Below are 13,614 nucleotides of genomic sequence, written 5' to 3'. Positions count from 1 at the left end.
GCACTCAATGTATACAACTTTTTAAGACTACGTTACTTGAAATCATTAGCAATTAGACAAGTGTACCAAAAGCATCTCCTGCTAGGCAAGGAGCCGAGGTGCAAGGAAAAACACCTAATGCTTAAAAATGATTCTGGTAAATACCTATATGACAACATTGCCATCATATGTATGGAACGGCTTTTCCTGACTCACAGTGCATTAGGCAAACTCAACAGGCATTTTCCTCTATGGTGAAAGTGGGGATAGTCTATAGACCGGCAATTAATCATGAAGGCCTGGAGACTCCCTCCTAATCTGTACTGAGGCAAACCTTTTTAAAAACACTGATAATGGATGTAGGGATGCAATATACTACTATTAGGATAGGATATATTTGATAGGACACACAATCATAACACATAGAAACACGGTCGTATGTAGTGACTATGACCACAAGTGATGTTGCTACACATTTGTGAGCAGAATGCTTCAAACTTTAAAATATTGGACTTGGAAATAACGGAAAAATACACTTCAAAACCATAACCACTTTCTAAGAAGTCCACATTTATTGCTACACAAAATTATTTTTCACTTACAAGTGGACGTTCAACATGAATATAATAAGCCTTTAATCTCCTCGGAAAAAACCGAGCCTGTGAACACTTGTACTATATCCAAAAGACTTCACTTGATTGTCTCTGTTGATTTCTGGCCAAGAGAGGCCATTTATTAAACTCAAATGGGAACAAAAGGTGATACTTCACTCTAGAAAACCACTTCATATTTATGCAACAAATGTTAAGACTGTTCTTGTCTGTAGTGTTTTAAAAGCGGATGGAGACAGAGAAATTACTCGTAGATTCAGTTTTAATCAGGTGGCGGTTACACAGATCAAATACTCTACCAGAGGCATGTGATAAGCACAATGCTTTAAAGATACAAATAAAATCAGTATGTGACATAAACGTAGGTATCGTAGATGAATACACTCACGTGCCCTAAGAAAACTCAAAATGTATTATATATACTGGGGAAAGTTTACCAAAGTAAAGAAAATTCCAAGGTGAAGTATCACTTACCTAATGACTGCAATAGTAAACTTGCACAAACTACAAATAAAAGCATAAAACGAGAGAAAACTTTATATTAGATTTTATTTTTGATATTTCTGCTGGGGTGGTTTAGTAGATTTGTGTTCAGACTTTACTCTGTCTAAAGAAACACAGTACTGTTTCTGGAGATATTTGTGCTCTTTTTAGGACCTCAAACTACCAAGCATGTACCTTCATCTTCCGTATTGGCTGATTTTAGATGCTTTAATAATTGACATTTCCTCAATCTATGCCCCAGCATCATTAGAATGTACTTATTTACAGGGTTTTTTATGCTCAGATGAGCGATGTGCAGGCCTTTAAGGTCTTTAAATTCAAATATCATTTTTATTATGATCCTATCTAGATTGCATTTTTTTATACAATGCCCTTAACTGAGAAAACGTGTAGCAGACTCTGCTAGGGTCCTATTACATTCTGTATCCTAAAACCAGCTGCCCCTAGCTTGGGAACTACCTGTTGGGAGCCATTTTGATCTTCTCTGTTCTCAGTGCAAAGTTCCCGGAGGCTGCATGTACGGGCAGTCCATTTCTGAAACATCATGTCTGTATCTTAACCTCTTTATGTCACTCTCATCCTAAATCCTGCCCACACCACACCAGCTTCTCCTCTTTCATGCCAACACCTTCATGCCTATCCAGGAACAAAACAGGGTAGAAGTCCACAGCAATGTATACTGGTATGCAAAGCCCAAAACCGAATGGCTCTTGTCATTTTCATAGATATGAATAGAAAAGTATTCTAAATTTGAACCCAGATATGCAATAACCATCCATTGTACTGGAAAACTGTGAATTGAGGTTTTATACTCTTGACATGGCAAAAATACTATATTGAATACATGCTCTCCAAATGATTTATTACTTACAATTATCAAAGGAAATCCCTGGAAAGTAACATTAGTAGAATGAATCAGAAGCCATGAAGGTAATATTTAGAACGGTTTATTCCTGCATCACACTGGTTCTGCTGCTCCCGCTAATCTTCCAGTGACTAGTCAGTCTACTACATGCTGTTTATCACAACCTTAACAATACGGTATGGTTATGAATAGAATGGTTTGAATGTTAAATGCTAAGGGGAACCCTACCACCCAGTGGCTGGACTGTGATACCAAGTGTTATAAAAACTATCTTCAGTAAATCTGAGTTTGAGTCAGTTGGATACATCCTATTTTTTTTTCTTCAAATAAACATTATTTACTGTTAACAAACCCTTGATGGCACAAAGTAGACAAAATACATGTTGATTTCTTTAGTACTTTAGCATAGATCACCTGTTGACGGGGGTCAAAGTAATATTACTAAGAAAATTTAAAAAAAACAAAGACTATATTTTGACAATGACTACGCAACTCATAACAACATAGCCAAGATCACTAAAGATTTAAGGACTGGCTAAATATACCATTATTCCAAATATAAGTTTGTATACCAGGAAAACTGTGGGTGCAGTTTAGTGGAGTTTTACATATGCTGTTGAGTGTAGAAAAGAAAGTGGCCAGTGGACAGAATGAAGTAGAGTTTGGCAGCCTAGTAACTAAATCTATGGTGACAGCTGTTGAACTGTTTGAACTTATTAACAGATTAGTTTCCTATAATTTATATATGTTTTGTGTAGGTTTCAGATATGTCCTTACCTCGGTGTCTATATTTGGAAATATAAATTAAAGACAGAAAATATATCTAATCTGTGGATTAATTTACTCTGCAGCTCCTACCTAAACACAAGTACTAAAGGTGTTGTGGACCCCTATGCCCTTTGATCCTATTTGATGATCTTGTCTGAAGTACTTTAACGGCTGAGAGTAGAATCAAATGCGATGGTCCACAGGATCCAGCCCTGCGGATGACATTTAAAAAATAAGAAATACTTATACTGAAAACTACCCTACGGCGTATTTAATGCTCAAAGAATGGCTTTTTTCATGGGACTTTATCGGCAGCTTTGTTCAGTGGGCAAGAAAATACCACAAGAATAGTTCTTACAGAGACCATATTAGTCACCGAATGTAGGGATTAAATAGCATTTAAGAAGAATAATCTTGGCACATATATTTCTTAGAACCCGGAGGACATTACAAAATATTTAGAGATACAAAGCACACAGGTATTATTCATGCAAGATCCTCTTTACATCTAAGGTATTGTTAAGCATATACCTGCTTTGTTCAGTGTGAAATCTGGCCCCAGGTAAAGATTACACTGCACAATGTTCTTTTGGGACTTCTTTGGCAACACACCAGCTATATATCTTTCCTTTTTTCATTTACTTATTTATTTCTACATCCACATAGACGTTAGAACGAAAAGAATAAGTCAGCCTTAATGGCACTGCAGTACATCACATAAAACAAACAACATGACTGCAAAGACGGTTTCACTTGAAATGAATTGTAAAACTGTAACACAGTGTTTATATATTTTGTATTTAAAGATACACCGCACCCATCATATTAACTATAACGCCTATGCTGGCTGAGAGGTCCCATTAAATAGAAGAATTCCCCCATATGCGTTTGGCCACCCCTCAGCTATTTTCCTTGCAGGAGATGTGTTTGACTGAACACATCACCTTGCACGTAATATACCTACCAGCAGTCAGCTCCGGTGCTTGTTTGGCAAACGCTGTAGGTAGGGGTCTTTTCAGCCCCCAATGTGCAGAAAGTATTTTATTTGTTGAACCATGTACTAAAAGTAATTATAATTTAGATATTGCATCTATAATGACCCACTGCTATCACATGCATTACAAGGAAAACTGACTTGCTCTCAAGCAGTTGTTGAACTAAACGTTATCATAGGATCATGAGACCCTTTCACCCACATGCATTCTTAGAACCAAGTATCACCATAGCACAAGTGGTGTAAGTCGCATTCATCTTATAATAGAACAAGCACGTAGTGATTAAAAAACAATAAGGTCACTTGCAGGTTCCAAGCACCCCAACATTTTGCTCATTGAGCTCAATTAATATGTATTGACTTTTAATTTGTCACTGTAGACCACTGCCATGGGCTCCAGGTATTAGCCTTAATTCCCTTATATGTGTGGATGAAATGAAATCTAAGTCCCCATTTGCCAGTAAAACAATAGGGAGAATAAAATATACAGAATATTTTATACATTAAAAGGGATAACTATTATATGAATCATGTTCTTATTCCATTACAGAAAGAAATCGATCGCAGTGAATATATATCAACCATAAAAAGCTGATTAATGCACCGTATTTCGTGACTAAAGACAAAAAAAAATGGAAATACAGAGTTCGTGTGGCAATTCCTGTGTGATATTTTGCAGAAAACATTAAAATAACAGATTATGCCATGAGGCAATTCATAAAAAAAATAGTACTGTCCTCGAATTTTGATAGCTATTGGTATGATAAAAATGCTGCATACGCTTTGAAGATTCCATAGTATTCTTCATAACAGCACCAACATCATATGCCATTTTAAAGCTGCAGCCCTTTAATGGTTCACATCCCTTATTTGTTACGATCCTTTAGTCTGCATTAAATGGTATGTAATAGAAGGTATTTATCAAAATATATCACAGTGACTTAAATGGGTATCCCTCTATCAAACAAAACAGTGCTTAAAATAAGGGACTTCCATCAAATAAGAGTTTTTCTTTGGTTGTGTTTATTGATATTTTAATTTGAAGATCAAACTAAAAGGCTTTAATAGTGAGATTATACTAAATTTGCATGTTGATACCATTCCTCACAATACACTAAAATTAAGTAACTAAAAACTGTAAATGACAGCATTCAGTACTGCAGAAGACAAACGGCTTCATATAAAACACACTTATTTGCACTTAACAAACATAATTGCAACTGAAAACTGAAATGAATAATACATAAAAATTAGCACTTTTGCAAAATTAAATGGATCTACAGTCAGGAGCCCTCATGTAACAAACAGTAGGGCATATTTATTAAAGCACCAAAATTATGAGAGTCTGACGAGCATGCTGATTTGCCCATTATCCCTACAGAATAATGTTATTGATCACAGATGGAATACTGAAGGCAAGCTGGGTAGTATACTGGGATGTAAGGTAATATAATCTGCAATCTTTTTAACATGACTGATTATGCAAGATTTCTGGAACCCACAGATAGATATCATTAGGGTGGGCTAAGTATAGTTGCTGAACCACAACATCTATGATCCTTAGTCAAGTTTTACTTGGACCATGAGACCAGCTGACACGACTGGAAACTACCCAGGGCTGGTCTCCTTATGAGCTGTTTATGAGGCCAAGGCTCACCCCTAACAGGATAAAGGCAGGAAATAAGAGTACCAGAAGTGCACAAAACACATCTAACCCCAGCTAAAGAACAAAGAATGGTAATCAGCTGAGATTCCCAATAATGTAAAAGTCTGCAGTCCTCACATAGACGAAGAACCCATCACATCAATCAGAAGTAGGTACAACAACAAAAAAGAGGTAATTTTCTATGCAGGTTGAGTGAAGGGCTTTTGGTGCACTTCACCTCGGGTGATGTTGCTGAACAAATATTGGGGTGTTGTTTGACAGTGACGTATACCAGGAGCTATAATTTTTTATTTTTTTTAAATAACTACCATAAACTTTGGCAAAGGCTGGTGGTAGAATTTGTGCGTGGAAAGGGTTAAAATACTAGCATTTGAAATATCTTGGGGTATATTGAACTGACCGGCTTCAAAGATGTCCCAAATAGGACATGGGGCAGTAGGACCAGATGTCAAAGTTCCAAGTTGAAAACCTGAATTGTGCATGTCCCAAACGTGGCCTTTAAGCACCCAAATAACCTGACAAACTATGCATGGGTGGTATCATTGCACACAGAAGATGTCGCTGAACACATATTGCGGTATTGTTTTTGAAGTGACCTTTACCAGGAGCTGTAAATTTATACCTGAATTACAACTTGTGTGAAAAAAACACAAAATAAATTACTACCAAATGTTTGACAAAGGCTGGTAGGAGACTTAGTGCATGAAAATGGTTAAAATGCCAGCATTTGAAATACCTTGTCTAGTTTTCAGAAATATATGGTTTAATGGGGTAAATTGAATTTGCCAGTTTTTAAAGATGTCCCAAATAGCACATGGGGGGCAGAATGACTAGATTTGGAGAAAAATGGTTTTGAAATAGCAGAAAGCTACATGTACTTATTGCCCTATAACCTACAAAAAAATTTAAAAAAACATTGGGTATTTCTAAACTCAGGGCAAAAAGTAGAATCTATTTATATACACTTTTGTAGATGAGTACAAGATTTTTCAAATAAAAAAGTGCTTTTTTAAAAAAAAATTTACAGGAAATTCAATAATATGATCACAAAATGGTATCTGAAGAAAGCCCCTCTTGTTCTGACAAAAAAACAATATTTAACTTGTGTGGGTAGACTAAATGTGGGTAGACTAAATGAAGGACAAGAAAATTACAGCTAAACATGAGCACAGCAAAAGTGTTAACACAGCCTTGGTCATGAAGGAGTACATAAAGAAAAAAACAGCCTGGTCCTTAAGGGATTAAGGAACATTGGATGTTTAGTATTTAATTCCCTGGCTGAGATCTTACACATGTAGATCTTACACCATGTTATACATAAATATGACATAGATACTTACTGGATTATTAAGGTTGTTTAGTAGGCTGTACGCGCCTCACATTTTGGTTATCTAGGTCTAATTTGTTATGTGATGTGCTATTAGTTATGTCCTGTTTACTCATTACACAGCTATGCAAAACACAATGGTACGTTAGAAATAAAAAATAAAAAAACAATATATGATTTAGTAAGAAGTGCCACAATCACTCTCCAATCGGCATGGTAGGGTTCTGTGTGCTTCGCTGATTGCAGGTTGATTTCACTGTTGCCACAATGTTTGTGTGGATCTCGCAATATTTTATCATATTTATCATAATAAAACATGTCAGCCTTTTTCATATTTGAAAGGAAATCTGGGACCAATTAAACTCACCAACAAAATGTACCTAGTGGATCGTACATTGTTATCTGCCGAATGAATGCACACTTGGTATAAAATACACTTCCATACTGTGCTGTATTGGTGTGTTATTCAGCACAGGTAGGAACAGGGCAAGTTACTATGCTTTTTGCTTTTATTTATGTGAATTAGGGTTTGGTTATAATATTGCTGTATTTATAGCAGGCAAAGCATATTAATTACTGCAAATGAAAAGCTTAGTAAATGCAAATCTGCATGGAGTCCTCTTGGATTCAGAAATCCACAACTTTTTCAGCTTCACCCACTACTAGCTTCCTAAGCTTGGAGTTTAGTCCCGAACAGATAAGTCGCTTTTCTGTGTCACTGCAGTGACAATGGATTTATACAACAGAACAAAAGCAAGAGGACCTGCAGAAAATGTTGTTACTAAAATACCTACAGAGGCAGCATGCCTCCTTCATCTCTTAAACAAACCACATTCTGAATATTATTCAGAGAAACGGATTGTTAAACCTGCAGAATGCCAATGGGTTCGGGTCCTAAGCTGAATGCAAATTTCCTCCTCATACGGTCATCTTTACGTAATAAATCAGATTGTCTTTGTCAGTTCTAAATCTGTCATACCCTTTGAATGTATGCGCTGTAAAAAGTGCTGCGTAAATTATTTGCTGCATAAATCAAAGATGATAGTAATAATAATAATAATACCGGTAATAATAATAACTTCAGTTCTAAGAGCACAATAACAGAGATTCAGATCAGAGAGTAAGGGCAATTGGACAATCTATGGGTATCCATTTTACTTAGAAAACAGATGTTCAAATCTATAAACTTTAACATTATCTCACATACACCTAAAACATTCTCGGTTTGCTTTAACTACTTCATTATCTACTACGCCTTAGTCCACAGCCAGCATATTCAGTAAACTGTAAATTTAGAGGTGAGATAAGCATCTCACTAATTTCACTATGTAATATCAATAGGTAACTTAATTGGGATTCTTCTGCAAAAAGGGCTAAGCTGTCTAAAATAATGCAGTGTTAAATCAATGGCCCTTACTGCAGAATAAAGCCACTGGAGTTGACTCTCCATAGTACATAGTGATATCAGGGATTTAAGACTATGTACCGGCCTACTGAAAGCTGAAGATGGAGGCTTGACTACGTTTCCTTCTCAGCATGTCATTTACATTGCCTCTCAGGGACTTTTCACTAAATTAAGTGCCCTGAAATTACTCTCTAATTGATAAATGATTCAATGAGAGTATAATAGACTAAGTCAAGTGGTGGTTTACATCAGAGAGTGAGATATTTTTCTTTTGTTCTTCAGATACAATTTCAATATAGTGGTTAGAAAAAAATGTTAATTCACAAATAACTACATATATGACAAGTTGAGATTTCAGTTTATAACATTATACAAATAATACTTGAACCTCTGCAGCCCTTGTAAGGTTTGGCTATGTTATAATCTCAAACTATTAAATACCATAGACTTACCTCAATATTACAGTCAAATATCTGGTAGTCTTGAGGCATGCTTGGTAACATTGGCCAAGTTAAGTTGGCACTGGAAGATGGCAAAGAAGTGAGGCTCCCATTTTTTAGATTTTCGGTGGAGTGAGACTTTGGTCCATGCCAGCTCAGGATGTTATCTGATAGTGAAGAACAACTGTGGTTACAGCTTTACAATGTGACATTCCTTAGATATCTCACAAGAGTAAAGTAATTCATCCTTGCATTTACCAATGCCATCCTCTAACAGGTGTTTCCTACTGCTATTTAGCTACACCATGTGTTTAGTAGATAGGGAGTTGTAGGTCAGTTTAAGTCGCTATGAATTATGAAGGGACAAACCTGTGAGATTCATGCATGAAGGGCTCTGCAGTCACTATATAATGAAGTTATGCTGGTGAGAAAACTCAAGAAATCTACCAGTATTTACTAGGAATTACACATCCCCTGCTCAGCTCTTCTTGCAGGGCCCTAGTGTTGGCCTTCACAATGTATAGTGAAGCTGTGGTGGTGGAATGTTTAACTCTCCTTCAGACTCACAGTTTAGTGACATTTTCAGGGCCACCATTAGGAATTTTGGGGCTCAGTACTGATGAGATATGCCTGGGCCCATAATCAGCATTGTGCCCGCTCCCCATGTTCTCTGAGACCATTTCTCTTCCCCTGTCCCTTATTTCTATTTTCTTTCCCCCAGCGTCCCTGCCTCTCCTCTCTAGTGTCCATACCTCTCTTCTCCCTCCTTTCAGTCTCCTTTCCCACCTCAAGGTCTATACCCATCCACATCCCTTCCCCCAAAGACCATACCCATCTAGCGTCCTCCCTCTCCCTGCTGTTCACATACTTCTGCCTCCTCTCTCCACATGGTCCATTCTCAGCATGAAGCATAAAATAATGTGTATGACATCAACACGAGCTGTGGAAGGCCCAATGCTGATGTCACAAGTGTTACCTCATGCTTCTGCTGCCAGCACAGCTCTCAACACCGCTTACGTGAGAAGCAACAGGGGTATGCCTAGGGAGCAGGATCGCTGCGGCTCCATGAGGGGCCTGGCCCCCCTTGGAGACTGTTTTTTAAAGATGTATCAGCTGTACCATCCCTGATGGGGGCTCTGGTGACTATACCTCCATTATCATGTCTCATTTTCCACCTCCGATCTCACCATGCTTGCCAATCAGACTCATTCTACATTTTTATCATCAAAGAACACAACATATCTTCTCACCTGATGACACTGTCTTGCTGCTGTTCCCAACTTGATAAACACTCTGTTGTAGTAAATGGAGACATTCTCCGAGGCAGCTGAGGGTGGCAGCAGAGGTAGCTTTCAAAAGCAGCAAGTCCTGGTCCAAGGCAGACAGAGGGCCAGAGCCTGATAAGGACTCAATAGCATGTGCAAGATTTCTCTGCTGTCCTTCCACTTGAGCAAAAACCTAGTTGGATTTAAGGATAATACTTAAAAATCACATCACGTTCAGTTATACCAAATTAGTTCCTTGTAGGAATTACAATTACTAGCCAGATGAGTAACCAAGATGCACAGTTTCCACCAAGAATTCTTGTTAGATATGCCAAGTATAATGTTTATTCAATTGGGTTCTTGTACATTAATGTGGTTAGTTGTGTGTCAGATGTCTCTATTCATATTGTGTACAGGCATTGGAATCATGCATATGTATACTCTTGTTGAAAACCCAGTGTTTTTATGTCACTAACACTGTATTGTTATAAGGAAGGATAGAGAGGCTTCAATAGTTTATAAAAGCACCTAAATTACCGTATTTGCTCGATTATAAGACGACCCTGATTATAAGACGACCCCCCAAAATCTGAATATTAACTTAGGAAAAAAAGAAAAAGCCTGAATATAAGACGACCCTAAAGGAAAAAAGTTTTACCAGTAAATGTTAATTCATGTAAACTATTTTTTTTAATAAAAGCTATGATTGAGAAAAATATTTTTTTTGTTTTTATTTCTTGTATTTTCCAACCTGTCCCCCAGTTACGCACATCTGCCCCCAGGCTTGCCACTCCAATATGGCACTGTGGCCCATGATATGCCTTTTAACCCTCTATATGCCACTGTGCCCCATGGTATGCATTTTGACCCCCTATGTGCCACTCTGCCTCCAGAAATGCCTTATACCCCTATATGCCACTCTGCCTCCAGAAATGCCTTATACCCCTATATCCCATTCTGGCATTTAGGGGGTTAAAATGCATATTATGGGGCAGAGTGGCATATAGGGAGGTATAAGGCATTTCAGGAGGCAGAGTGGCATTAAGGGAGTTAAAAGGCATTGTATAGAGCACTCTGCCTCCAGAAATGCCTTATACCCCTATATGCCACTCTGGCATTTAGGGGGTTAAAATGCATATTATGGGGCAGAGTGGCATATAGGTGTATAAGGCATTTCAGGAGGCAGAGTGCTCTATTAAATGCCCCCTTAACGCCACTCCAGAAATGCCCTATGCCCCCATTTAACACACACACACACACACACACACACCCTATACCCCCATTTAACTAACACACACACACACACACACTCTCCCCTCCCCTCCCCTCTCAGCCCTCTCTTACCGGTGCTTCCAGCCGGGGCAGCGGGTTGACGTCGCCTTCTGCTGCAGCCGGAAGGAGGTGGAGTTGGCAGCGGGGGTTTGTCTGCGTCCGTCGCGTATACTTTCCCCGGCTGTCAGAGATCAGAGTTCCCCGCACCGGTGCGGGGAACTCTGATCTCTGACAGTCGGGGAAGGTTTGCGCGACGGACGCAGACAACCCCCGCTGCTAGCCACACCTCCTTCCGGCTGCAGCGGACGTTGTCTACGCGGATCGCGTAGACGTCAACCCGCTGCCCCGGCAATACAGCAGGAAGCACCGGTAAGTGTGTGTATGATGGGGGGGGGGGTGAGACAGGAGGATCCAGGTCCCCTGCAGCGGTGCGGGGGATCTGGATCTTAGTCTCCTAATCAGACTCTATTTGAGGTCTGATTAGAAGACGACCCCGATTAGAAGACGAGGGGTATTTTTCAGAGCATTTGCTCTGAAAAAAACCTCGTCTTATAATCGAGCAAATACGGTAATTTAAAATTAATTATTTCTTTAAAGGTGTTCTACACTACATTTCTGTGCTATCTGCCTGCGGCCCACTCAGTCAGGCGTACAGTCATCTAGTAATGTGTTTTGTACTGCGTCAAAGCATACGATGTATATAATATATATGTCACTGAAGAAACTCAGTCAGGTAATCCACTATGCTCTATATGAGGACAACAACATTTCAGCATCTTCCAATACAAATCATCACTAATAAAGAAATAACAGTAAGACAGACAGGCAGTCACACCTTAAAAAGCTTTTACATTGTTGTGGCTTTGGAATGCCTTGGTAAGTGGCACTGATACTTTTCAATGAGATGAAAGCACACTATTAGTACATGCAGCGACTAACGATATCCACTGTCCTAAGCCCATCTACTTTGATCTTGTGCCCTGGCAGAGATATGACAAAAGCAATAGCTGGAAATGAGGATGATGAAAGGAAAGTTGTGATCTTCAACCTCATTATCACAAAAGCACATTAGAGATATATCTACAACCCAGGAGCACCTGCTGAGTGGAATCTAATAATGATTAAGCAGAGTTTTCTTTGTGTTTCTGAGTAAGGCTGTGGTTTTAGGCTAGTATACTTTAGACTCTAGAAGTAACCTTTCTTCTGCATTTCTAATGTTCTTTTACATAGCAACCAACCCGTTTCATAACGTAGCCACTCTTACAATTTGGGCAGGATAGATGAGAACGGCCTTCCACCCCAGTCTACACTAGAGTAAACAGGAGCTGTGCTACCAACATTAGGCTCACACACTATATTATTAGAAGATGGGTGATTTTTTTTATTACTTATTACAATGTATGTATGGGTTCCTACATTTATGAGTAACAGTACTACATCTCCAGTGTTTAGTGCTTAATTTCTGCATGTTAAACATGAAGTAATATCTGGGTTAGAGGGTTTTTTAAATTATGCATTTGTTGCTCTAGACACTAAACACGCCAATGCAATGGTGTTTTACAAATATATCTAAGGTGTATACCACTGGACAAGGACACTGGACACTTCCTTTTCTCAGAATCTATAAGATTATTCCTCACTACATTATCGATCTATGGTACAATGCTAGAGAATGGAGAGAATGGTAATGGTGGTCCTGCCACCAATCTCAGCTTCCATAAGGAACTAAACATTTTCAAAAGTTACAAAAAGCACATGCTACAGGTAGTTATCTTTAATGAATTTAAGTATGCTAAACAGTTGTAACAGTTCCCCTTTTAGATGCAGTGAATCTGCATAGTCAACATTTGTTTACCACAAGAATAATGTATGACATGTAGACACTTTCTGAGACATCACTCAACTGCATGTTTCTGCCATTTTTCCCAAAAGAACGACACAAACACAATTTTCTTGGCTATGAAGGGTAACAGTGTTTATTAATATTGAATGTTTACAGACATTAAACTAGTCATACAACACAACAAACAGTATTTTTACTGATATGTCCTTGGGAGTTCATTAACTCTTTACGGCAGTCTATTAATACCACAGATGCAGCACACTGGCGCATTGATGCCTCATACCCCTCATGCTGAACTATAAGCAACCAAGCTCCCCATAAAGATGACAACAAAAGGGTCTGGGTGGTTGGGCAGGGCATTGTTCCTTCATTCAGTGCAGAACTCTAACTGTACCCCCTGCAAGAATGCTCCAAACCATTACTGTTGTTAGCTTGGCCTGTGTCCTTCCTGGAACTATACGTGCTCTCTCATGATCCTCTTCCCAATCTTCAAATTTATTTCAACCGATTGTTAAACCCAGGACATTAACCTTTTCAGTTTCTGAAACCATGAAATCCACACCATTCAGTACTTCCCATGCCACCTACTGTCTGCCCAATCACACCAGACCACATGAAATGGGAATAAAATACCGGTAATATGGTTTGTGATAGCAAGAGTTTCCAAAATGACAT

The 13,614-nt window shown here is 38.6% G+C and overlaps 1 protein-coding gene across 1 annotated transcript in view; it reads right to left on the bottom strand.

Annotated features, from left to right (window-relative positions):
• The window catches only part of LOC149300749 (oxysterol-binding protein-related protein 10-like), a 132,940-nt gene that overhangs the window by 42,689 nt on the left and 76,637 nt on the right, over nt 1-13,614 (bottom strand). Inside the window, 4 exon segments of the mRNA XM_089484789.1 lie at nt 67-81; nt 412-426; nt 8,572-8,726; nt 9,810-10,017. Of these exon segments, the coding sequence (XP_089340915.1) occupies nt 67-81; nt 412-426; nt 8,572-8,726; nt 9,810-10,017 (393 nt within the window).

The sequence above is a fragment of the Sceloporus occidentalis genome, unplaced genomic scaffold (assembly GCF_023333645.1).
Source record: "Sceloporus occidentalis isolate IW3139 unplaced genomic scaffold, rSceOcc1.0.p SCAF_23, whole genome shotgun sequence".
NCBI classification, from domain to species: Eukaryota; Metazoa; Chordata; class Lepidosauria; order Squamata; family Phrynosomatidae; genus Sceloporus; species Sceloporus occidentalis.
The sequence above is the reverse complement of the archived record's forward strand: the minus strand, read 5'-3'. Positions and strand labels throughout refer to the sequence as shown.